This window comes from Myotis yumanensis, unplaced genomic scaffold, assembly GCF_028538775.1.
Source record: "Myotis yumanensis isolate MYYU_CA2020_CCGP unplaced genomic scaffold, mMyoYum1.0.hap1 SCAF_1, whole genome shotgun sequence".
In the NCBI taxonomy this organism is placed as follows: domain Eukaryota; kingdom Metazoa; phylum Chordata; class Mammalia; order Chiroptera; family Vespertilionidae; genus Myotis; species Myotis yumanensis.
This window is the reverse complement of record NW_027223752.1, coordinates 158929288-158955550: the sequence shown is the minus strand read 5'-3', so window position 1 is coordinate 158955550 and position 26263 is coordinate 158929288. Positions and strand designations below refer to the sequence as shown.

At 40.0% G+C, this 26263-nt stretch overlaps 1 protein-coding gene across 11 annotated transcripts in view; it reads right to left on the bottom strand.

Annotated features, from left to right (window-relative positions):
- ZMYND11 (zinc finger MYND-type containing 11) overlaps positions 1–26263 on the bottom strand; it is a 146845-nt gene that overhangs the window by 62629 nt on the left and 57953 nt on the right. Inside the window, exon 2 of one of the 11 annotated variants that reach the window (XM_070390963.1) lies at positions 21562–21677. The exons of 9 other annotated variants lie outside the window; for them this stretch is intronic. Coding sequence is in view for 1 of the 2 variants with exons in the window: in XM_070390952.1 (XP_070247053.1) it covers positions 17095–17096 (2 nt within the window). In the remaining variant the exon portion in view is untranslated. Of the gene's footprint in view, positions 1–17094; positions 17211–21561; positions 21678–26263 lie in introns of those variants that run through there. One more of the 11 variants, XM_070390952.1, reaches the window with a different exon arrangement.

Below are 26263 nucleotides of genomic sequence, written 5' to 3'. Positions count from 1 at the left end.
AAAGATACAAATTATGAACAACAAACATGCATCTATCAACAAATGAATCTAAGAATCAAGTGAATAAATAACCTGATGTACAGAATGAACTGGTGATTATAATAGAATCAGGGACATAGAAAGGGAATGGACTGACTATTCTTGGGGGGAAAAGGGGTGTGGGAGATGCGGGAAGTGACTGGACAAAAATCATGCACCTATGGATGAACACAGTGGGTGGGGAGTGAGGGTGGAGGGTGGGGTGGGAGCTGGAAGGAGGGGAGTTATGGGGGGAAAAAAGAGGAACAAATGTAATAATCTGAACAATAAAGATTTAATTAAAAAAAAAAAAAAAAAAAAAAAAAAAAAAAAAAGGCACAGAAAAAGAAAACTAGTGTCCCATAGGAATGCTGGTATAAAAAATACTAAATGAAGTATTTAAGTGTACAGTACAATGTTAAATATTAACATAAATTAATAAATGTTAACACATTCAATTATCAAAAAAATATACCATAACCGAATGTTTAGTTTCAGGATTTCTAGGAATACTTATTTAAAAAAATCTAGAAATATTACTCATCTCATTAATACATCAGAAGTGAGAAATCATGAAGATTTCTATACATATGGAGAATGTATTTAGTAAAATCCAACATCTAGCCTCTAACAAATAGGAATGAGTAAACAATACTTTCTAAACCGATCAGGAATATTTAAAGATGTCTTTTAACACTCTAACAAAGGTAACCAACATAGGTAAAATAGAGAAAGAAATGGGGCATAAAATTTGTTTAGAAGTTAAAATTATCATTATTTGCAGATCACATATCAAGAAAACCCAAGAACATCAGCTGATATGCTATTTTAAATAATCAAACAATTTAGTCAATTATTTGTTTGGGTACAAGCTAACATAGTAAAAATTAACAACATTCATGTATACAAATAAAAAAATTAATTAGGAGGTTTAATATAAGACAAGACCCCAATCATCTACAAAAGCAGTAAGAAAAATAAAATACCCAGTAAAAAATAGAAGAAATGACATGATCTGTGTGAAGAAAAATCTGAAATTCTGACACAAAAGAAAATAAACAAATGTAAAGACATACCTGTATTTGGATGAAAAACAACAAAATTCAATTGCCTGTAAGATTAAGTAAATACCACCACAAAGTAAGCAAGTTGATTCTAAAGTTCTATAGAGAATTCAACAAGAACTTCCCAAGACAATTCTTTATGAGTAATATCATATTGAAAAACATTACAGTACCAAAGCAATTAAAATATTGTGGAACTAGTGCATGGAGAACAGACCAATGAAACAAAACATAAAACTTAGGAAGAGACCCAAATATACATTTGAATTATAATAAAAGTGGAATTTCAAATTGTGGGTGAAAAGACTGATTAATCAACTCATGGAAATTGGGACATGGAGCTCACTAACTTGAAAAAAATAGAGATGGAACCCTACTCTAGTCTGTACCCACAAATAAATGTCAGAATTACTGGAGGATTGAGCTTGATTGGAACTACATCACTGGTGAGATGTAATTTGGTACTACTTCTATAGAGGAAAGTGTGGTAATATAACAATTCCTCTCCTAGATATTCATCCTATAGATATACTTAGACACATGTGAAATAATAGACAAGGTAGGAAATTCATTTTAACATTGCTGCTAGCAAGAAAAGATTAGAAACAATCTAAACATGCATCTTAGGAGACTGGCTAATCCTATATAATAAAAGGCTAATATGCAAATCAACCAAACAGTGGAATGACCAGTCACTTTGATGTGCACTGACCACCAGGGGGCAGATGCTCAATGTAGGAGCTGCCCCCCAGGTAGTCAGTACGCTCCCACAGGGGTAGCGCCGTTCAGCCAGAAGCCCTGAGCCAAGCTCACAGCTGGCAAGCACAGCAGCAGTGGCAGGAGCCTCTCCCACCTCTGCAGCAGCACTAAGGATGTCCAACTGAGGCTTAGGCCCAATCTCCCCGGGGTGGCGTGGGCCTAATCCTTCAATCAGACATCCCTCAAGGGCTCCTGGACTGCGAGAGAGCACAGGCCAGGCTGAGGGAACCCCCTGAGTGGATACATTTTGTGCACCGGACCTCTAGTTTATAATATAACCATACCAAGAATTATTACATAATCATTCAAGAAATGGAGCAGTATTATAAATGTTATGATGACATAGTCCAAGATACATTATGTTTAAAAAATCATGGCACCAGGGCTAATATTCAAAACTAGAGGCCTGGTGCACAAAATTCACGCAGGGGGGTGGGGGTGGTGGTGGTGAGGGTGTCCCTTAGCCCAGCCTGCACCCTCTCACAATCCGGGGCCCCTTGGGGGATGTCCGATAGCCCTGTGGCAACCCAGGACCACTGGCTCCTAACCACTTGCCTGCCTGCCTGATTGCCCCTAACGACCTCTGCCTCGGCCCCCGCTGTGGCGGCTTCGTCCAGAAGGACATCTGGAATGATGTCCAGGTCATTCAGCTGTCCGGTCTAATTAGCATATTACGCTTTTATTATTATAGATATATAAAGAGAATTCACACAACTCAATAACAAAAAACAACAATCTGGTTTTAGAAAGGGACAGAAGATCTGAATAGATATTTTCCCAAAGACGACATACAAATGGCCAATAGGTACATGAAAAGATTTTCAACATCACTAATCATCAGGGAAATGCAAATCAAAACCACAAAAGATATTACCTCACACCTATTTAAACATCTATCACCAAAAAGACAGGACATTAAGTCTTAGCAAGGATGTAGAGAAAGGGGAGCTCTTGTGCACTGTTAATGTGAATGCACACTGGTGCAGCCACTATGGAAACAGTATGGAGGATCCTCAAAAAATTAAAAACAGAACTACCATATGATCCAGCAATTCCACTTCCAGGTATTCATCGAGAGAGAGAGAGAGAGAGAGAGAGAGAGAGAGAGAGAAGGAGAAAATACTAATTTAAAAAGATACATGCACCCCATGTTCATTGTGGCATTACTTACAATAGCCAAGATAAGGAAACAGAAGTGTCCATTGATTGATAAATGAATAAAGAAAATATAGTGTCTGTATCCTATATAATAAAAGGCTAATATGCAAACTGACCAAACAGTGGAACAACCAGTCGCTATGATGTGCATTTTTACTCATCCATAAAAATGAAGGAAATCTTGCCATTTGCAACAACATGGATGACCTAGAGGGAATTATAATAAGTCAGACAGAGAAAGACAAATACCACGTTCTCACTTATACATATGTGGAATCTTAGGGAGGGAGGAAGGGAGGGAGGGAGGGAGAGAGGGAGGAAGGAAGGAAGGAAGGAAGGAAGGAAGGAAGGAAGAAAGGAAGGAAGGAAGGAAGGAAGGAAGGAAGGAAACTAAAGTTCAAAGATATAGAGAAAAGATTGGTGGTTGCCAGAGGTAGGGAGGGTAGAAGGGGTAAAATGAATGAAGAGTGTCAAAAGGTACAAACTTTCAGCTATAAAATAACTCATAGGGATGTAATATACAGTATGGTGACTATTGCTAATAATCCCATATTGCATATTTTAAAGTTGGTAAGAGAATAGATTAAAATTTCTCATCACAAACACGATGTTTGGTGATGAATGTTATCAACTTATTGTGATGATGATTTTGCAATATATTAAAATACTGAATCATTATGTTGTACACCTGAAACTAATATGAAGTTATTTGTCAATTATACCTCAATTTTAAAAAATCAGTGAAAAAATATCCTATATAATAAAAGGGTAATATGCAAATTGACCGGATGGCAGAACAACCGGTCGCTATGATGTTCACTGGACCACCAGGGGGCAGATGCTCAACACAGGCGCTGCCCCCTGGTGGTCAGTGCGCTCCCACAGGGGGAGCACCGCTCAGCCACAAACTGGCTGACAGCTGGCGAGCACAGTATGGGAACCTCTCCTACCTCCGAAGCAGCGCGAAGGATGTCTATCAGTCGGATATCCCCGAGGGCTCCTGGACTGCTAAAGGGCGCAGGCTGGGCTGAGGGACCCACCCCGTGCCCCCTCCCCCTCGCCCCCCAGTGCACGAATGTTGTGAACCAGGCCTCTACTTGTATATAAAAGGGTATAATTTCTGAAAAGCATTATGTAATTATCTCTGTATATGCACAAGAGTTCAAGAGGTATATTCCAGGAACTGTCAAAGGAGAACTGAGTAATTCAGCAGACATGTAGGAAGAAAACATTTTTTCATGGTATGCCCTTAAGGATTTTGTTTGTGCATCTATTAGATAAATATTATTTCTACTTTTAAAAAGTAACTACCATTTACACCATCCAACCAGCAATGTATGGAAGTTCCTTTCTCTCACATATGCTTGTCAATTTTTTCACACTCACCTTTGACTCTTCTTGGGCTTTTACTCATCCATAATTATTTTAGCATCAGTTTGTTGAAATTTGGATTAATTAGAAAATAAATATCATTATAATATTGTCTTTCCACTGATGAACTTGGTACATTTGTTCATTTATTTGTATTTTCCTCTATGTCCTTAATAATTTTTTAAAATTTTTTCTCCATAAAATTCTTGCCTATCTTTGGAGTTTTTCTAGATATTGCATATTTTTTATTCCTTTGAAAAGGGGATTTTATTTTATATAATATTTTCTGGTTGCTGGTATATATTCAGAAACCTTGCTAAACTCTCTTATTAGTTTTAAGTTTGTCTAAGTTAAGTCTATTGTCTGTTTAAGTGAGTCTATTACAATTGTCCTTCCTTTTTATTTTATTTTTTTATCCTCACCCAAGAATATATTTTGATTGATTTAGAGCAGGGATGGGGAATGTCTGCCCTCTGGGCCATAGAAGGCCCATGAAATCATTTGGTCTAGCCCTGCCAAGGGAACCGCAGGCAGGACTCAAAATTCAATAAATCTAAGAGCTTTTTTCATACCAACATAAATTTATATTAAGTGAATGATGTTATAAATATCCAAATGGCCTTGGCAGAAAAAAGGTTCCCGACTCCTGAATTAGAGAGGGAGAGACATAGAAACATCAATGATCAGAGGGAATCATTGATCAGCTGCCTCCTATTGGGGATGAAGCCCACAACCCAGCCAGACATGTGCTCTGACTGGGAATCAAACTGTGACCCCCTGGTTCATAGGTTGACACTCAACACTGAGCCACAATGGCTGGGCTGTCTGTCTGTTTTTTAAACAAAAATGGCAATACATTCTATTATTCCTTGTTATATTTTGATCCACTGAATTTCACCATACAGATGGGTCTTCGTATCTACTGTGCACTCCAACATCTGTACAGCATGGAGTAAAGACAATTAAAAAAGAGCTTTACTTGCTCTTTAGTGGTAGCATGTTGGGCTCAACTTTCCTTAGTTCAGAGAGAACTGAAGTCAGCTAAACCCATTTATTCTGGCCCTTGGCCCATGAACGACCACAAAGATCTTCATGAGGAATGATTCAGGATGGACTCGGAGCCCTTTTCACAAGAACAGGATATATCAGGAGAGGGTATGGATGAAGGATTAGTTCTAAAAAACATGAAAATTCCATCAACACCAAAAAGTGGCTCCTCCTAGAACCGTTTCAGCCTGGGAATGTAACAGCTCTGAATTAAGGGGTTTTGTTTTCTGAATGAAATGTCTGAGTTTAGGAAAATTTGAATAAAGAGTAAGTGATCTAACATCCATTAAGAGGCTAAGAACATGTATACATTATTTTAAATAGTTGTTACATTTAAATGTTTTTCAAATAGGTATTATTTACTTCCCTTTAAGGCCTTCCAATCACAGGACTGATTTGCTGACCTATCTACAGTTGCAGCCAGGAAATGTGCCACCACTGGGAGCAGATGACAAATTATATTAGACAGTGCCTTGCATAATACTGGTAATTGATAAATGCTTGAATATATTCATGAGTAACAGAAAATTTCAATGCAATTTTATAAAATTGTTTATTTTAAATTAATTCTAGACTTGCAGAAGAACTGCAAAAATAGTAAAGTTCCCATATATCCTTTACCAGCTTCTCCTAATTTTATTGTCTTACACAAAACAGTGCAATTATCAAAATTTCTTCATTTCTTTTTTTAAAACTTATTTTTTGAGATACAATTGACATATATTAGTTTCAAGTGTACAGCATAATTATTCAATATTTGTATATATTGCAAAATGATCACCACAGTAAGTCTAGTTAACATCCAAACATTCCTTACTTTATTAACTTTGGTACACTGGCCTACCTTGAAGATGTTGCATGTTCAGCTCCAGACTAAAAAATTCAAACAAAAGAACAAAACAAAAGAACAATACAAAAGATCAAAATATCTAGAAATAGGTCCTAATAAGCAAGAAATCTAAATGCAAAAGGTAAGCATTACAAAAGAAGGGAAATGTAGACGTGGGTGGCTCCAGGGCAGGCGGCAGCATGGTGCATGGCAGGAAGCTTGGGGGCCATGGCTGACTGACCTCTGAGAGCCCACACGCCATATTCTGGGAGTCAAGCAAGTCCCAGGGAGATTCGAACTTTGCAAGATATGGGGAGGCCAGGAAAGACAATAAAAGTATATACAGAAGCTTTCTAAAAAAAAAAAAGAAAAGAAGAAGGGGGGGATGTAACAATATTTAGCAAGTGATAATAAAATAACTAAATGTCAATCTGGATAAAAATAATTCATATCTACATCATTTAAATTTTGAATGATTTAAATATCCTATATAATGAAGATGTAATATGCAAATGGTCGTTACGCTGTGAAGCGTAATGACCAACCACGTAACGACCGGATCACGGGTCAGCAGGAGGATGAGGCAGCAAGCTATAAGTGGGGGGTGGAGAGCTACAGGAGGGGGCAGGGCAGCAAGCTATGAGGGGGGCCAAAGGGGAGGGGGGAACTACAGGAGGGTGGGGCAGTGGACGGAGAGCTACTGGAGGGCGGCTGTGAGCTACTGCCGAGCTACTGGCTCACAGATTCATGTGCAGGGTTACTAGTTTAAATATAACAGAAAATAAGAATTAGGACAAAATATCAGCTATTTGGGGGCAAATAATCTACACTAATAAAAGACAAAGATGCTAATTGACCGTACCTTTGCTACGCCCTAAGCCATGCCCACCAGCCAATTAGAGCAACTATATGCAAATCAGCCCAACCAAGATGGTGGCCAGCAGTCACGGAGCTGGAGCAAGCAGGAGGCTTGGTTGCCCCGGCGATGGAGGAAGCCAAGCTTCCCGCCTGCTCTGAGTTGGCTATGGCCTCCGCTCATGGCAACAAAGTTTCAAATATAGAAGACAAATAAATCCCAGATACCTGCTTCCAGCCAGCCTCCACTGGGAGCTTGGGTGGCTGGGGGTTGTGGCCAGCCTGCAAACAGCCATCAGCCACTCACCCAGGCCAGCCACACCCTCATGGGGTGAGGGTATCCACTGGGGGGCTTAGCCAGCCTGAAAATGGCCCTCAGCCCCACACCCAGACTGGCCAGGCACCCCAGTGGGGACCCGACCCCCACACTGAACGGGCTGTAGCCAGCTTGGAAACAGCCATCAGCCCATCACCCAGGCTGGCAAGGCACCCCAGTGGGGATCCCCACCGAAGGGGCTGTGGCCAGCCTGCAAACAGCCATCAGCCACTCACCCAGGCCAGCCACACCCTCATGGGGTAAGGGTCCCTGCTGGGGGCCTTGGCCAGCCTGCAAACAGCCATCAGGCCCTCACCCAGGCTGGCCACACCCTCCTGGGGTGAGAGTCCCCACTGGGGGGCTTGGCCAGTCTGCAAACTGCCATCAGCCCCTCACCCAGGCTGGCCAGGCACCCCAGCAGGGACCCCCACCAAAGGGGCTGTGGCCAGCCTGCAAACAGCCATCAGCCACTCACCCAGGCCAGCCACACCCTCATGGGGTAAGGGTCCCTGCTGGGGGCCTTGGCCAGCCTGCAAACAGCCATCAGGCCCTCACCCAGGCTGGCCACACCCTCCTGGGGTGAGAGTCCCCACTGGGGGGTTTGGCCAGTCTGCAAACTGCCATCAGCCCCTCACCCAGGCTGGTCAGGCACCCCAGCAGGGACCCCCACCCTGAAGGGGCTGTGGCCAGCCTGCAAACAACCATCAGCCACTCACCCAGGCTGGCCACACCCTCCTGGGGGGAGGGTCCCCACTGGGGGGCTTGGCCAGTCTGCAAACTGCCATCAGCCCCTCACCCAGGCTGGCCAGGCAGTCCTATATAATAAAAGGGTAATATGCAAATTGACCCTAACAGCAGAACGACTGGGAATGACTGGTCACTATGACACACACTGACCACCAGGGGGCAGATGCTCAATGCAGGAGCTGCCCCCTGGTGGTCTGTGCGCTCCCACAGGGGGAGCTCTGCTCAGCCACAAGCCAGGCTGACGACTGCCAGTACAGCGGTGGTGGCGGGAGCCTCTCCCGCCTCCTCAGCAGCACTAAGGATGTCTGACTGCAGCTTATGCCTGCTCCCCGCTGGCAAGTGGACATCCCCCAAGGGCTGCTGGGCTGCCAGAGGGATGTCTGATTGCCAGCTTAGGCCCAATCCCCCAGGGAGCGGGCCTAAGCCAGCAGGTGGTCATCCCCTGAGGGGTCCCAGACTGCAAGAGGGCACAGGCCGGGCTGAGGGACCCTCCCAAGTGCACAAATTTTTGTGCACCGGGCCTCTAGTCCTATATAATAAAACCCTAATATGCAAATTGACCAAACAGCAGAACAACCCGTCACTATGACGTGCACTGACCACCAGGGGGCAGACGCTCAATGCAGAAGCTGCCCTCTGGTGGTCAGTGGCTCCCACAGGGGGAGCACCACTCAGCCAGAAGCTGGGCTCACAGCTGGCGAGCGCATCAGTGGTGGTGGGAGCCTCTCCCACCTCCACGACAGCACTAAGGAGGAGTGAGCCAAGAGGTAAGGAGCAAGCAGGCAGGTGGTAAGGAGCGAGGGACCCTGGATTGCAAGAGGGATGTCCAACTGCCAGCTTAGCCCTGATCCCCGGGGGGATCCCGAACTGCAAGAAGGCACAGACTGGGCTGAGGGACCTCCCCCCCCCCCCCCACCCCCAGTGCACAAATTTTGTGCACCTGGCTTCCAGTAAATCATAACAATGGAAGAAACAAAGTAAAAGATAGATTTAAACACAAAATTAAGATTATAAATTGTAAGAGTAAGAAAATTAAAACAGGGAATAATCAGCAAAAAGACATATCAAGTATGATAAAAGATTAAAGATACCTATCAACACAGCTGATCTGTCTGAGGTTCATGTGCGTGATCTAAGCTATAAATCCAAACCTTATATGAGCAATGTAAGATGTTTGGTTTAATATTTATTGTGACAGAAATCACCAATTGTGTCAAATATCAACAAACACAAGCTCATAAAGTAATGCCTAAACTTGAGGAATTCCTATTTTTCCCCTACTCTCCTATTCTTTTGGAAACATATTGATTCTCACTATTTTTCTTAAAAAGTAGAATTGAGCTAGAGTGTTCTAGATGTTAATAAAGAGTAATGAATGTTCTCTTATGGAGCGCTGCAGCTAAATATATTTCAGTGAATCACAAATAAATTTTGAAGAAATAAGTGATTTATGTGATAAACCCTGAACATAGCAAAAGATCCCAATCCATTATTTCTCTTCTAAGATCATCAAGTACTCAGGCAGGTTTACTTCAAGTGAAAATACTTTTATGCTAATAAATCAGGTTAAGGTTACTCCAGAGTTCTCATTTTTTTTTTACAGGCTGCTTATCCATCAAGTAAAGAGGCAAAAATAGCAATTTGTATTTGAGATACATTTACAGTAACCATCTAATCTATTTTAATTTCACTTATCGTAAATAATATAGTATGTACTAGGACATGACTAATATTGAAATGTTATATTCAATGTCTCTGAACTTTTTCAGTAACTTTTTAATTTTCTCCCATTCCATCCATTTCCTTTCCTGTAATTCTCCTACCCACATTTCCCCCAGGACACCACTTTGCAACTGCTGCTGAGCACTGAAGTGTATCCAAGCAACAGACTGCAAAATCCTAATTTGTTTAATCTCCCCTGAGATAACTCAGCATGTTCAAAGACAAAAAAATATATAGCTAATGGTGACAACCATTACAGATTCAACATTTTTACAAAAGTAAGAAATCTCATGAGCCATAATTTCCTAAAAGTAATTATCTACCATTAACCGTTCTAATAATGATTCATTCTCAGAATTATGTATTACCATTGTTTGACGAACATTCTGGGAGGTGAGCATACCAATGAGACACTGTTAAGTATGATCATATCCTGGGGGAGAAGAAAACACCACAAAATGTACTGATATGTTTTCTACTAACTAGAAAACATAATGAACACTTGTACTGTACTCTTGTCAATACAAGTAGCTTCACACTATCATGAAGTCCAAAGGCCTTCACTGTGATGGAAATATAACAAACTTAAGTGTGTTCTGAATGATTTGGATAAGGTTAGTACTGCCCCATAATTTCAAAGTATACTGCAAGTTTCATGTTTCAATTTCCTTTGTAATTGGAAAAAAAGCACAAGCAATGGCAGAGTAGCAATTTGGCATAATTTTCTTATATATAACTGTAATGTTCTCACTAAAACTGCCGGAAACCTCAACCTAACTACTCAGACACAGAAGTAGACAGACACTGCCATCTGACATGAGCTTAAAACAAATATAAAGTGGTTAACTTTATTAAAATCCTAGGAATAAATTTCTTTCTGGTTTCAGAACTATTACAAATAGCTATGTTTCAACTCAGCAACTAATTCCTTTATAGACATTACTAGTAGCCCGGTGCACGAAATTCGTGCACTGGGGTGGGGGTGGGGGAAGGGGCCCCTCAGTCTGGCCTGCACCCTCTCCAATCTGAGACCCCTCAGGGAATGTCCGACTCTCTGTTTGTGCCCACACTTTTAACAGATAACAGCTCCATTGTTGTTTCTTTCTTTTCATGCTTAAAACCATTGGAATTAGTAGGTATTCAAAGGGTGTATACATTTTGGGGAGACACCCTGTATATCTCTAGTCAGCGGTGAAAGAAACCAACAGCAGATTTGGAACCCCCAGTCAGGGAACCTTGCTCACTCCCCACGTCTCCCCACTTCACTTTCCACCTTTGTGGGCAGCGGGAGAATCAACGTTTTCTCTCATTAATTCGGAAAAGCACGTCCTGTCACCCGCTGCCCGGCAGGAGTGCGCTAGGCCCCAAACAAGTGAGGCTCAGTCAGGGCAGCCTTCGCTCATGGGTGCTGGCACCCAAAGTGCACATTCCTCTACAGTTGCCCCGACTATCCCACTGTTTCACTGAGAGGACGAAATTCCTCTCCGCTTCTAGGTTCTTGATCTTTTTTTTTTTTTAATATGCTCATTTTTCATATATTTTTTTTTAATTTTATTTTTTATTGCTTAAAGCATTACAAAGGGTATTACATATGTGTCCTTTGAATGCTGACCGAAGGCACCTCAGCAAGGGCCGCCTGTGCCCATTGTGTGTCTGTCTGCACCTGCTCCCGCCTCAGCACCTGCATTAACCCCCTAGAGGTGATCTCGTCGCTGCACTGGCCTCCTGCGGGAATAGGGCATCACCACTCCGCCCTCTCACTGTCATCTCACAGGAGCCCACCCTCAGCACCCAGAATACCCAGACACTCTCCAAAGGACGTGAACGCATCAGAGGGGACGTGTGCACATCCTGTGGGGGTGTTAGGCATGCTGGGATTGATGGAAGTGCGGCAGAGAGGTGGGGGGGAACTTGTGCATGCCTAGGTCTGCGACTGTTGCAGGCGCAAGGGTGACAGTGTGCTGGGGGATGTTCCCACGAAAAGGGGGGAGGAGAGGATGTGCACACCGGAGGCCTGTGGCTTTACAGATCCGCAAACCCCTGTGGTGCGGCCAGGAGGACGTCAGTCTGGCCCGCCACGGTGGCTGTCCCTGCGATCCTACACCTTCTGGGCCAGGAGGCAGGACTTGCACAGCCACTCCTCGGCGCTGATGGCCTGCAGGCGCTACTTCAGCTCAGCCTGCAGGCGCTACTTCAGCTCAGCCTGCAGTCTCCGCTTGGCGCGCTCACAGCTGCCACCACAGCCATGTGGGGAGTACAGGCTGCCCTCCACTGGCCTGTACTCCCCGGTCCAGAGGCTCTCTGTTCGCTGCTCACCTGCCTGGAGTGACTGGGGCTGGGCGGAAGCCAGGCGTCCTGCCCTGCCCAACCCCCACCGCTCCGCCCCTGTGCGTGATGCCGCCCTGCCCCGCCGGGTCCTGGATCCAGGTCCCGGTCCCTCGGGCAGCTTCACACGCTGCCGCCCCGCCCGGCAGGGTCATGGATCCGTGTCCTGGTCCCGAAGGCAGTCTTGCGCGCTGCCGCCCCGCCCGGCAGGGTCATGGATCCGGGTCCCGGGACCCTGGGGCAGCCTCGCGCACTGCCGCCCCCGCCTGGCAGAGTCACGGATCCAGGTCCGGGTCCCGGGTCCACGGGCAGCCTCGAGCGCTGCTGCCCCGCCTTTAGTATGCAAATTAGCCACCATCTTGTTGGCGGTTAATTTGCATATAGTGATTAGCCAATGGGAAGCGTAGCGAAGGTACGGTTAATTACCCTATTTGTCTATTATTAGATAGGATTATAAAAGTGAGGCTTCCCTTTGTATTGCCTACTAAAAAACGGAAAGCCAGATCTGTAGCATCCTTAGCAAGTTGTGGGGTCTGCCAGAACTTTATTCCTGACTTGATTTTTTCCCCTATTCTTCTTTTCTCTTTTCCCTCTACTTCTCAATCCCTTCTAATACACACTGAGTGGCCAGATTATTATGACCACCTGACGTTTGTAGGCAAATTAGCTATAATTTCGTGCTGAAGTTGCTAGAGGGCCAGACCATTATAAGTAGGGAAACGGGTTGTTTACCATGACAGTAGAAGTGATTTTTTTCTGAAGATATTGGTAAACAACGTGGTTTAACAGCCTTTGAATAATCTGAGTGGCCAGATTATTATGACCACCCATCAGTACTTCATTGGGCCATCTTTTGCCTTCAATACTGAGGCAATTCTTCTTGGCACTGATTCCACGAGATGTTGAAAGGTGATGCGAGGAATCTGAAACCATGCCTGATGAATAGCACTGTCCAGTTCTGTGAGATTTCATGATTGTGGAACCAGCTGCCTGATGGCTCTTTTAACTGTGTCCCACAAATGCTCAATTGGATTGAGATCTGGTGATTGTGGGGGCCACCTAAGCAAGGTAAAGTCTCCCTCATGTTCTTGAAATCACTCCTGCACAATACGAGCACTGCGGCATGGCGCATTGTCTTGTTGGAAGAAGCCATCTCCATTGGGATACGCCATCAACATGATAGGATGAACTTGATCAGCAACAATACTTAGGTATATTGTGCTATTCAGACGCTGTTCCACACGAATTAAAGGGCCCAAATCATTCCAGAAAAACATGCCCCAAAACATAACACTGCCCCCATCAGCTTGAAGGGTTGTACTCATGCATGTGGGGTGCATGCTTTCATGCTGTTTCCGCCAAATTCTCACTCTGCCATCTGCATGATGCAACTGGAAACGTGATTCATCAGACCACATGACTTTTTTTCCAATGCTCAACTGTCCAATCCTTGTGCTCCTGTGCGAATTGGGGACGTTTTATCTTGGTAACTGCAGACAGCAAAGGCGTTCGAACAGGCCTTCGGCTTCCATATCCCATTTGATGCAGTGTACGGCTAATTTGCCTACAAACGTCAGGTGGTCATAATAATCTGGCCACTCAGAGAGAGAGAGAGAGAGAGAGAGAGAGAGAGAGAGTGTGTGTGTGTGTGTGTGTGTATCACGTTCAAAGGCTGTTAAATCGTGTTGTTTACCCATATCTTCAGAAAAAAAATCACTTCTACTGTCGTGGTAAACAACCTGCTTCCCTATTTATAATGGTCTGGCCCTCTAGCAACTTCAGTATGAAATTAAAGCTAATTTGCCTACAAACATCAGGTGGTCATAATAATCTGGCCACTCAATGTATATTGCCTTACTCTATTTACTTACATTTTTTTCTAATTGTCCTTAAAATATATTTGGAACAAATGAAGGTCTAATAAAATATACTGTGTATATTCATTTGATAAACATATATGAATACAATGTACACATACACACAATTAAAACCCGTCCACCTTTTGCCCTTTTTCCTGAACTGTCTGTTGTACATGTTGTACCAGTATAACTACTAGAGTGCCCCTTCACTCTTACCCCAGTTACAGGTATTCTACTTTTAGGTATTTATCTGAATATATATCACCTACATCTGTACATGAAAACACAGTGTAGCTTTTATCCTAACGGTCCCCAAGTGGAAACATCCCAAATGTCCCTTGGCAGATAAATTAATTTTAAAAACTGTGGTATATCCATATGATGCAATACTACCTAGCAACGGAAAAGAATAAACTACAATATATGCAGCAAATGAATCTTAAAACATGACTAAGAAAAGCTAATCATGAAAAAGAACATAATATACGATTCCATTTATATAAAATTCTAGAACAAGTAAAATGAATCATTGTGACAGAAAGCAAATTAGTGATTTCCTAAGGCTAGGGGGCAATCATAACAGACTGATCAAACAGAAGGAAAGGGGAAACCAAATCCTTGTTCACTGCTAATGAACATGTAGAGTGAGACATACTCTCTTGAGAGCCAAGTCAAATTAAGTGTAGATAATCTATACTCTATGAGGAATCTGTTCCCTGGATATACACATTAATGAATTCCTCATATAGGTCAAAAAGAAAACTATTACTGTGGTAGTAAAGAATTGGAGCAATGCATGGTTATTTGTGATAGAGGGAAAACTGAAGATAACCTGAGTATCCACTGTAAGAAAATAATTCAAACATGGGGAAAGGCTATAATTAGCAAGAAGATTATTAAATCACACAAGTTATCTAAAAATATAACAACGGCAGAATGGTGATTTTAAAAAAAAGCAGATGATAATAGGTACCTATAGGGTTATAATACTAGTAAAAGCTAAACAAGGTGATAAATGCAAAGTACTCAGCCCAGTGCCCAGCACTTAATATGTTCTAAGTAAATGGTTCCTGCACTAATTATCACTTATTCTTGTAAGAATTTACTTCATTATTTGTATTACTGGATATTTGTATAATAAAAATACAGAGGTGTTATAAGAATTCAATAGATGACATATGGACAATATAAAAGTACAGTGGAAAAAGCAAGGCCTTTGAAGTCACACAGATCTCGGTTCAAACACCAGTTCTACAACTTAAGCTGCAAGACCCTGGACAACTTACTTAATCTCTCTGCATCCCAATGTGCATTTTTATAAAGTAAAATTCATAGTGTTAACACATGTGGTTGTTTTGAAAGTAAAAAGATAATGTAATGTAAATCTTATAATAAATATCTTGCGTTTCATCCCTCCTTTCTCCCACAGTATATTAATGAACAGTTTCAACAGACGATCATGCAGCCATTACCAATGAAATTTAAGGTGATCATATAACAACAAAAAAAGCCTAAATAATGTGAGGCGAAAAAACAAGCATGAAATATGACTAGAAAAAAATTAAAACGGGTCCCTTACATGAGTTTGGGTAGAGGAATTAATTATAGGTGATTATTTTCCTATTTTCTATTTTTCAAGCAGCCTGCAATATGGTTATATTACTTCCAGAAAAAATTTTTTTAAACCATAATGCTTTGCCACTGACTGCTTCATAGATAAAAGGATGATTCAATATATACAAATCAATAAATGTAATACACCACATTTTATTAACGTGTACTGAAACATAAAAATCATGTTCAATCTCAACAGATGCAAAAAAAAGCCTTCAAGAAGATTCAACACTCTTTCATGATTAAAAAAAAAAAAAAATCAACAAATTGGATATAGAAGGAAACTACCTTACCACACTCTAAGCCAGTGGTTCTCAACCTTCCTAATGCCGAGACCCTTTAATACAGTTCCTCATGCTGTGGTGACCCCCAACCATAAAATTATTTTCATTGCTACTTCATAACTGTAATTTTGCTACTGTTATGAATCGTAATGTAAATATCTGACATGCAGAATGTATTTTCATTGTTACAAATAGAACATAATTAAAGCATAGTGATTAATCACAAAAACAACATGTAATTATATATGTGTTTTCCGATGGTCTTAGGTGACCCCTGTGAAAGGGTCGTTCGACCCCCAAAGGGGTCTCGACCCACAGGTTGAGAACTGCTGCTCTAAGCCATGTATGAAAAACCCACAGTGAACAACATACTTAAACTCAGAAAAAAGGCAACTTTCACCACCCCTATTAAACACAGTATTAGAAGTTCTAGCCAGAGTAACTAGGCAAGAAAATGATATAAAAGGCATCCAAATTGGAGAAGAAGTAGTAAAATTGTCTTTGCAAATGATATCATATGTAGAAAATTCTAAAGATTTCACAAAAAAAGCTATTGTAACTAATAAATGGATCCAACAAAGTAGTACAATACAAAATCAATACACAAAAATCAGTTCTATTTTTATAGATGAACAATCAACAATCTAAAAGGAAAATTATTAAAATAATTTCATTTGCAATAGCATCAAAAAGTATAAAATACTTAGGAATTAATAAGATGAAAATGTATACAATCAAAACTATAGAACATTGCTAAAAAAAATTAAAGATATAAGTAAATGGAAACATCACATGTTCATGGATTAGAAAACTTAATATTGTTAAAATGTCAATTATTACCCAAAGCAATCTACATAAATGCAATCCCCGTTAAAATCCCAATGATATTTTTTATCACAGAAAAACCCACCCACTCTAACATTCATATGTAAATCTAAAGGTATCCCAAAATAGTAAAAACAATCTTGAAAAAAGAAAAAGAACACTTGGAGGATCCCACTTTCCAATTTCAAAACTTACTACAAAGCCACAGTAATCAAAACTAAGTGGTACTGGCATTAAGACAAATATGTAGATGAATGGAATGGAACAGAGATCGCAGAAATAAACCCTCACATATACATACATTCAAATGATTTTTGACAAGGGTGCCAAGACCACTCAATGGGGAACAGTCTTTTCAACAAATGGTGCTGGGTGCCTGGCCGGTGTGGATCAATGGTTGCGTGTTGACCTATGAATCAAGAGGTCACAGTTCAATTCCCAGTCAGAGCACATGCATGGGTTTCGGGCTCCATCCCCAGTAGGAGGCAGCTGATCAATGATTCTCTCTCATCACTGATGTTTCTATCTTTCTCTCTCCCTTCCTCTCTGAAATCAATAAAAATAGATTTTTTAAAAAAATAATGCAAACTTTGAATTTATTTTTAAAAAGTATGCTGGAAAAACTGAATATCTAAGAGCAATGGAATAGAGTTAGACCCTTACCTAACACAATATACAAAAATAATGCAAAACTGATCAAAGAACTAAATGGCAGACCTAAAAGAATAAAACTCTTAGAAGAGCCTAAAGCTTCACAACATTGGACTTGGCAATGATTTCTTGGATATGACACCAAAGGCACAGGCAAAAGAAAAATAGACAAATTGGACTTTGAAAACTGAAAATTTTGTATAGGAGACACTATCCACATAGTCATAAGGCAACCTTTAAATGGGAGAAAATAGTTGCAAATCATATATTTGATAAGGGATTATTGTCCAGAACATATAGAGAACTCCCAAAACCCAACAATGAACAACCCGATTGTGCAAAGGACTTGTGTAGACATTTCTCCAAAGAAAATACATAAAAGGCAAATAAGCACATGAAAATATACTCAACATCACTAATTATTGAGGTAATGCAAATAAAAACTAAAGTGAGATACCACCTCCCACCCAATAGGATGGTTGCTATCAAAATGTTGAAAACAATGTTGATAAGGATAATGAGAAATTGGAACTTTTGTGCAATGGTGGTGAAAAGGTAAAATGGCACAGTGTGGAAAACAGTATGGTGGCCCCTCAACAAATTAAAAATAGAATTGCCATATGATCCTGCAATTCCACTTCTGGGTACTGACCCAAAAGGATTGAAAGCAGGGTCTCAAAAGAGACACTTGTACACCATGTTCATAGCAGCATTATTCACAATAGCTAAAAATGGGGAGTAACCCAAGTGTCTACTGACAGATAAATTGATAAGCAAAATGTGGTATATATGCAAAGCAAAAAAAATTCTGGAATATGCCACAATGTGGATAAACCTTGAGGGCATTATGCTAAGTGATATAAGCTAGTCACAAGAAGACTAATACGGTACAATTCCACTTCTATGCAGTGCTTAGTCACAATTATAAAGACAGAAAGTAGAATGGTGGTTGTGGTTGCCAAGGGTGGGGGAGTTATTGTTTAATAGGTAATGTGTTTCAGTTTTACAAGATTGAAAAAATTTTGGAGATGAATGGTGGTGATGGCTGACAATATAAATATATTTAAAACCACTAAGGCTGTGCACTTAAACCAAGTTAAAATGGTAAATTTCACGCTGTGTATCTTAATAATAAAGAGCTAATATGCAAATGGTCATCATGCCCTCATGTCATCACGCTGTTATGGCTCAGACACTCAATGCTGGGGAGAGAGGAATGGAAACCAGCCAGGCCCAAACGAGCTCGCGAGAGAGGAATGGGGACTAGCCAGGCACAAATGAGCTCGCGAGAGAGTAATGGGGACCAGCCAGGCTGTGGCCTGGGAGAGGGACAAGCCGCCTGCCCTGCGGTCCTGGGTGCCTACGGCTGCGGCCCAGGCGAAGTCACCTGCCTACGGTCCCCTGTGGCTGTGGCTGGCCGGGGTGAAGTCAGCCCGGGTCCTGGGTACCTGCGACTGGCCGGAGGAGGGAATCCTGGGCCCAGGGTGTGGGGGGAAGCAGAGGCAGTTAGGGGAAATCAGGCCAGCAGGGGAGCAGTTAGGGGTGATCAGGCAGGCAGGCAGGCAGAGGTCCCAGATTGAGAGAGACAGTCGGACATCCCCTGAGGGATCCCAGATTGGAGAGGGTGCAGGCCGGGCTGAGGGGCCCCTTTCCAGCCCTCCCCCACACCATGTACAAATTTAGTGCACTGGGCCTATATTTTTACTATAAAAAAATTAAAGTAATAATGATCTGCCAATAATGATCTGCTTTATAGATGGATAGATATACAACAAATGTTTGATTTTAAAATTGTGTCGAACACAAATTAATAAACTTCAAACCCTAAATAGCATCTCTGTGAATGCTTCATCAATGAATTTATTTTTAAAATTTAGAATATACTCTGAAGAACTAGGTTCTTCCTAATTCTAATACTTAACCTGGTACAAATAATTTACTCAAACAGCCTCTAATTCTTCACCTATAAAGTGGTGGTAATTTTAATGTCAGAGAGTTGCTGCTAGGGTGAAATGAGATAATTTGGAAATACCATGTAGAAAACAAGAGTCAAAGTGTGCAAGGATACAAACATAAATTCATTAAATATCAAAAGAAAACATTTAATGGTTAAGAGCTTGGACTAACACATCAGACAGATTTATATTCAAACTTTAGTTCTGCTGAAAACTTGTGTGGCCTTAGACAATTTATTTCACCTGTCCAAGCTTTCTCATCTTGATCAGGAAAATGAAGATAATGACAACAGACCTCATGGAGTTGCTGTGAAAATTAAATGAGTTAAGTCATGTAAAGCACAGTGCTTGTCACAAAATAATATCTCGTGTTCTCAAACAGCTCCTTCAGTTAATGCAACTGACTATTAAGAAACCTTTTCTCCATGCCTTGTCCCAGCTTCACACTAAGATCCAAAGATAGGAAAGATGTATGCCCTGCCCTTGAGAAGTTTATAACCAGCAAAGCAGAAATATTTTTTATAATTTGTAAGAGACTATAATAAATAATAAAATTAAATTTTATATATATTAATACGTGAGCAAAAAGCAACGGTATTGAGATTGATTATAGTGAGAAATAAATCAGTATATCAAAGGAGATAATATTTGAATTGAATCTTAAAAGATAGGGTATGTTTGTTATGTCTATTAATGAAGGAAAAATACAAAATTAATCACAGAGCACTTGGGTAATTGGGAATCATATGGAGCTATAAGTGGGCAGACACAGGGTATGAAAAGTAAAAAAATGTGAGGGTCTAAATAGTGAAGGGCTCTGCACAAATGCCCTGTTCAGGTATGTACACTTTATGCTCAATGGGGAAATCAAAAGGATTTTTAAGAAGAATACAATCAAAACTAAAATCTAGAAAAATAGCTGATAAAATGTGAGGCTTCGGTTGATTTAAAGGTGTCAGGAACAACTTCCTAGGAGATTTGACTTGAAAGAGGAGCCTGCCTGACAGATGGGTCCAGGAGGACAGGCATCCCAGGCAGAGTGTGGAAACAGGAGAGCCCAGTGCATCCAGAGTGCAGCACCTTGAGTGGGAAGCAGCAGGAGAATGCAGAAGAGAAAGGCAAGTCATTAACACCTGGACAGGAATCTGGCCTTCATGGGCAATAGAACAAGGCTTTTATAGTGGAATAGTTGGTAAGATGGTGTTTTGAAGAATATCTCTGACACCAATGATGGGGGAAAAACAGACTAGCAGACCAGGAAGCTAGAAGTCCAATTAGAAACCTGCAGCCACTGCAGAGGCAGGAAAACCCAGGCCAAGAGAGGGAAGAGCAGACAAACTCAAGAGACATTTAAGAGGACTATTCAATATAACTAGGGAGGAAAAAAGTCTGTTTTACTTTCACCATTTCAAACACATTCACTATTCCCTTCGAGCTACAGGATAAAAATCAAAGCTGGTACATAGGCTCTCCTAGTCTGGTTCTCACCCTTTCATCCCCTTTTCCTTAAAACCCTAGTCCTTTGCTTCGACTCTCTGCCTCACCAAACACCATCCAACTTCCAAGGGCCCACACTGACACCACTAAAATCTATGCCTTGTCTGTATGTTTCCTTCGCAGATCTGCAGAGAAATGTCAAACATAAAAACAGCTACACAACAATCTAAACCAAGAGGAGTATCATAAGAATATGGCATACTGAAGGGGGAAAAAACACACAAAAAAACTCACTGTGGAATTGTGAATTATGGTCATTCAGAATCAGTTCTTCCATAAGGCTCTTATTATGTAAAATAATAATGATAACAATGGTAGTGTACCTGCCAATCGGCGACCATAAAAAGATATGTACAAAACCATGTAGACTGAAGTGAGAATGTACTCAGTAATGCTGTGAAGAATTCTTAGGATTACATATATAGCATATTAACTGGTACTTTTTTAAAACTAACTTATTTTCAAAGAAATAATTTAGGCAATGGCCATTTTTCTCCTCTAGAGTAAATAAAATCTAATGAAGGAACAGAAACTGACAGAAAGACAAAGCAAAATTGTAACTTTAGTAAACAGCTCCTAGAAACTGTGGGTTTCATAAGATTAAATCGTAATAAACAAATAAATAATGAGTACCTGGTTGCAACCTACACACAAAGAGGACTTACAGTTTGGGCTTATGTCTGTCTGTAGCGACAGGAAGAACTCCAGGAGAACTCAGAAATCTCAATGCCAAACATGTCACAAGAGGTCAGAGGTCACATTTTCTAACTGGGTTTTGACCCTAAAGTAAGCAATACATGTAATTAATAGATGCCCTAATCTGAAACATTAACTTGAACGGAGCTAGTCTACTGATCCAATATCAGTCTAATCATACTAGTCACAAATGTGATCACCTCTAGAAATAAAATCAAAGTTACTCAAGACGGGAAAAAAACAAAGGTTCAATTGCTTTTTGCAACAGCTGACAAAAAAATAAAATGACCTCTTCCAATGACAGAAACGAGCCAATAATGCTTGTAGAGATAATATAAAATCCATACTTACTTCAATGTCTGTCTTTAAATAACCTTATAACTAGTACAAATACTTATGAAACTCAAATACCATATTATATTATCTAAATTAGATGTGAATAATTTGTTTGAATTAAAGAGAAAAAATAAATCATGTATGTAACTTATTTTTATTGTATATAAAATATAGGTAATGATTAGAAAAGTAACACGACAATGAGTTATAAATTATATTGGGAATCAGGGATTGAAAGTAAATTACATTTTTGTTTCTGATTTTGTTGTTATATGATGCTTTATCTCTTTGCTCCTTGATTTAAAAACTAAAAGAAAGGCTAATATTATGATTTTAAGCATAAAAATGTGCTATGAATATTTGCTTTATATAAATGCTAAGTAATCAAATATTTCAAAACTTTAATTTCATGATGCCTATTGAAACATCATAAAATTGATGAATTCCTATCTGCTAATAATTTAGCATTTACAGACTTTTAAACTAAAAGACAAGCTGTTTTTACAAGATATAATACCATAAAGGGTCTTTCTTATGATAAAATGACTCATTTGTTTCTATTTTGATAATAAAGCACCACAAAACATCCTTCAGTTTCTAAGAATGTAAAATGTTTTTACTGAGACCGAAATTTTTGCTTATTTAGCTCCAAAATGAACACACTTAATTTTATACTAATGTAGACATCTATATAATTTTATACTATCAATAAATCAACTTACAAAAATGAGCCTTTAGGCCATTTTTGGCTGAGTGGCTCAGTTGGTTGGAGTGTCATCCCATACACCAAAAGGTTGTGGGTTTGATTCCCGTAAGGGCACACATAAGCAAGTTAAGAGTTTGATTTCTAGTGTCAGGGTGTGTACCAGAGGCAACTGATTGATGTTTCTCTCTCCCTTGCTCTCTCTAAATAAAAAAAGCGTATCTTTAGGTGAGGGTTAAAAAAAAAAAAAAAAGTTTTTAAATCAAAGGGACAACTTACCCATAACTAAAAATCAAACTTAATCCCATAAATGTATTTTGATTTCAGACCAACTCTTTGTAAAAATATATTCCATTCCCAAATAGAATTTGTTAAAGAAGTTTCTCTTAGTTATAATTTTAAATATTTGAAATATGCAAATCTCATCAGTGTTCTCTAATTTACAATACTTTTCTACTATTTTTTAACAAAACATTAGCAGTTTTTTAAAAAAAGAACATTAAAAGAAAATGATAAAAAGGACTCAAGACTCTTCACTAAAGAGGTGCAGTGCCCTGGCCAGTGTTCCCAATGGTTAGAGCGTTCACCCAAGCACCAAAGGGTTGGGGGTTAGATTCCCAGTAAAGGGCCAGTTCCTGGATTGCAAGCTCAATCCCAGGCCCCAGTTGGGGTGTATATGGGAGGTAACCATTGATGTGTCTTTTTCACATCAATGTTTCTCTTTCCCTCCCTTCTCCCTCTCCCTCCTTCCCTTCCACTCTCTAAAAAAAGTCAAAGGAAAAAATATATTCAAGTGAGGATTAACAAACAAACAACCAAAAGAGATATAGTGAAGCCCAACAGGAGACTACAGCTATAAGCCCTAAAGTTAGATATTACCTGATTAGGTGGAAGAAACATTTGAAACATAGAAAAATTCTACTATTTTGTTACAAAGATAAGGAAATTATTATCAGTCCCCAATTGTTCAAATAATTTTGAGGATCTGAGGCTTCCACTCATGGAATTTCTTTGTAAATGATTTTATTTATTTTTTGTTAATCCTCACCGAGGGTATTTTTTCCATTGAATTTTAGAGAAACTAGAAGGGGGGTGGGGGGGAGGGAGAGAGAGAGACAGAGAGAGAGAGAGAGAGAAAGAGAAACATTGATGTGAGAGAAAACACCCGACCAGCACAAGAGGATCAAGCCTGAAACCAAGGTATGGGCCCTTGACTAGAAAAGAACCCAAGACCCTTCAGTCCTCAGGCCAATGCTCTACCAGGGGTGGGCAAAACTTTTTGACTCGAGGGCCACAATGGGTTCTTAAACTGGACCGGAGGGCCGGAACAAAAGCATGGATGGAGTGTTTGTGTGAACTAATATAAATTCAAAGTAAACATCATTACATAAAAGGGTACGGTCTTTTTTTTTTTAGTTTTATTCATTTCAAACGGGCCGGATCCGGTCCATGGGCCGTAGTTTGTCCACGGCTGCGTCTAACCACTAAGCAAACGGGTTAGGGCTCTTTGTAAATTTCAACATGAATCTTAATATTTTAACTGTCCTGTGAAGATAATACTGCTATAGATTCTGATGTGTTTAGTGTTATATACAAACACATGTCCCTTGGATTTGCTTCTGCCAGAAGAAACTTTTATGGTTTTTAGCTCTGCTTTTAGGACTTCAGAAAATATCCAGTGCCTTTACCAACTATCTTATCTTTTCTTTTAAGAAAAATCACAAGACTGATGTGAACTGAGAAGACAGTGAAGGTAGCATAGTTTTTAATCTCAAACCTGTAAACAGAGTGGTTGTTTTGCTAAAAACAAACAACAAGCAAAAACCCTACCCTTAGTCAACATAAACAACAGAATTAAGAGGTGAGAAATCCACAAGAATCCCAAAATTTGAGCAGGTGAGGGTAAATCTCCAAGGACTATAATCCCAATTAGTATTGACACCTATGTAGGAGAAAACAGAGGGGCATAACAAGAGTATTTAATGAAAAGAGTATAGGAGAATAAAAGAAGCAAGAGATAGTCACTAGAAAGTACAGTGGGCCAATTTGAGAATAGCAGTTGAAACCAGATAGGGTTTTATATACTCCCATTTGCAGGTGAATCATGGTAATTCATGAATTCATGGTAATGTCTAAGGGGCTGGAGCATAATGGGCCCTATGAACATTCAAACTTAATCAGACAAAGCTGCCTTCAAAGGATGGAGCCCCATGTTGCAAAGAAATTGTGAGCAATATAAATATCAAACACTAATAGCTCAGGTAAAAAAGATCTTCAATGTAAGGATAATGGATACGAAAGAAAGGGTGGTTCCAGAAAAAAGCAGTGGAAAAGAAAGTGAAGAAAAAGCAGGAAATCATGGGAAATAGGCCATATTTTGACTGACCATAAAAATTATATAAAAGAGAACTTTAAAGCCATAAATCTCAAAAAACTATTCTAACCACCTTTCTCTGATACAAGTTCAGAAAAACTGATTTCATATCAAAATGACCAGCATGAAGACTGACTGAAGGAGCAGAATAACATCCTTACAATGAAAGCAGGTCCAAGATATGTGCCTACAAGACAGATGAAAGCTGTAACTACTATTCTAATCACAGAAAAAGACACGAAGAAAATTATGCAAGATATAGAGGAAATATACATCAGAATTAGAAAAACTCAGAAATGAGTTAAACGTTAGAAGTAAATTTTTAAAATTACTTCAGCTGAATATATGAAAATATATGGGAAATTTCTGTATTTTCTCAATTTTGTTGTAAACCTAAAAGTCTAAACTAGAAGATACACAAGAGTGAATATACAGTAGAAAAATGTCATAAATAGAAGTTGCAAAGAAAGAAAATGTTAAAAATCAAAACTATATTGCAGCTTTACTCATAATTGCCGGAACTTGGAAGGAACCATGATATCCTTCAAGGTGGGTGGATAAATAAACTGAAGTCCATCTACACAATAGAATAATATTCAGCACTGAAAAAAAATGAGCAATCAAGCCATAAAAGAACATGGAGGAAAACCTAAATGCACATTACTAACTAAAAGAACACAATCTGAAAAGGCTACAACCTATATGACTCCAACTCTATAACATTCTGGAAAGGAAAAACAATGGAAACAGTAAAAGACCAACGGTTGCTAGAGATTGGGAGGAGAGGATGAATAGATGGAACACAGAGGATTTTTAGGATAGTGATTACTCCCTGTGATACTACAATGGTGTATACATGACGTTATACATTTGTCCAAACCCACAGAATGTACACCACCAAGAGTAAACCCTAATGTAAACTATGGACTTTGGGTGATGATGTGTCAGTGTAGTTCATCCTTGGTAAAAAAATGTACTGGCTGATGAGGATGTTGGTAGTCGGGGAGGCTATGCATGTGTGGAGGTAGAGAATATATGGGAAATCTCTATATTTTCTCAATTTTGTTGTAAACCTAAAACTGCTCTTTAACAAATACAGTAGGTCCTCGGGCTATGTGGGAGATCCGATCCTACAGCGTGACATAACGCGATTTTCACCGTCAGTTGGAACCCACCTACATAAGTACCTACGTCGCTCACATGGAGCACACACACAGCAGTAATGAAGTGAAACAGTAAAAAAAAATTTAAAAGAAAG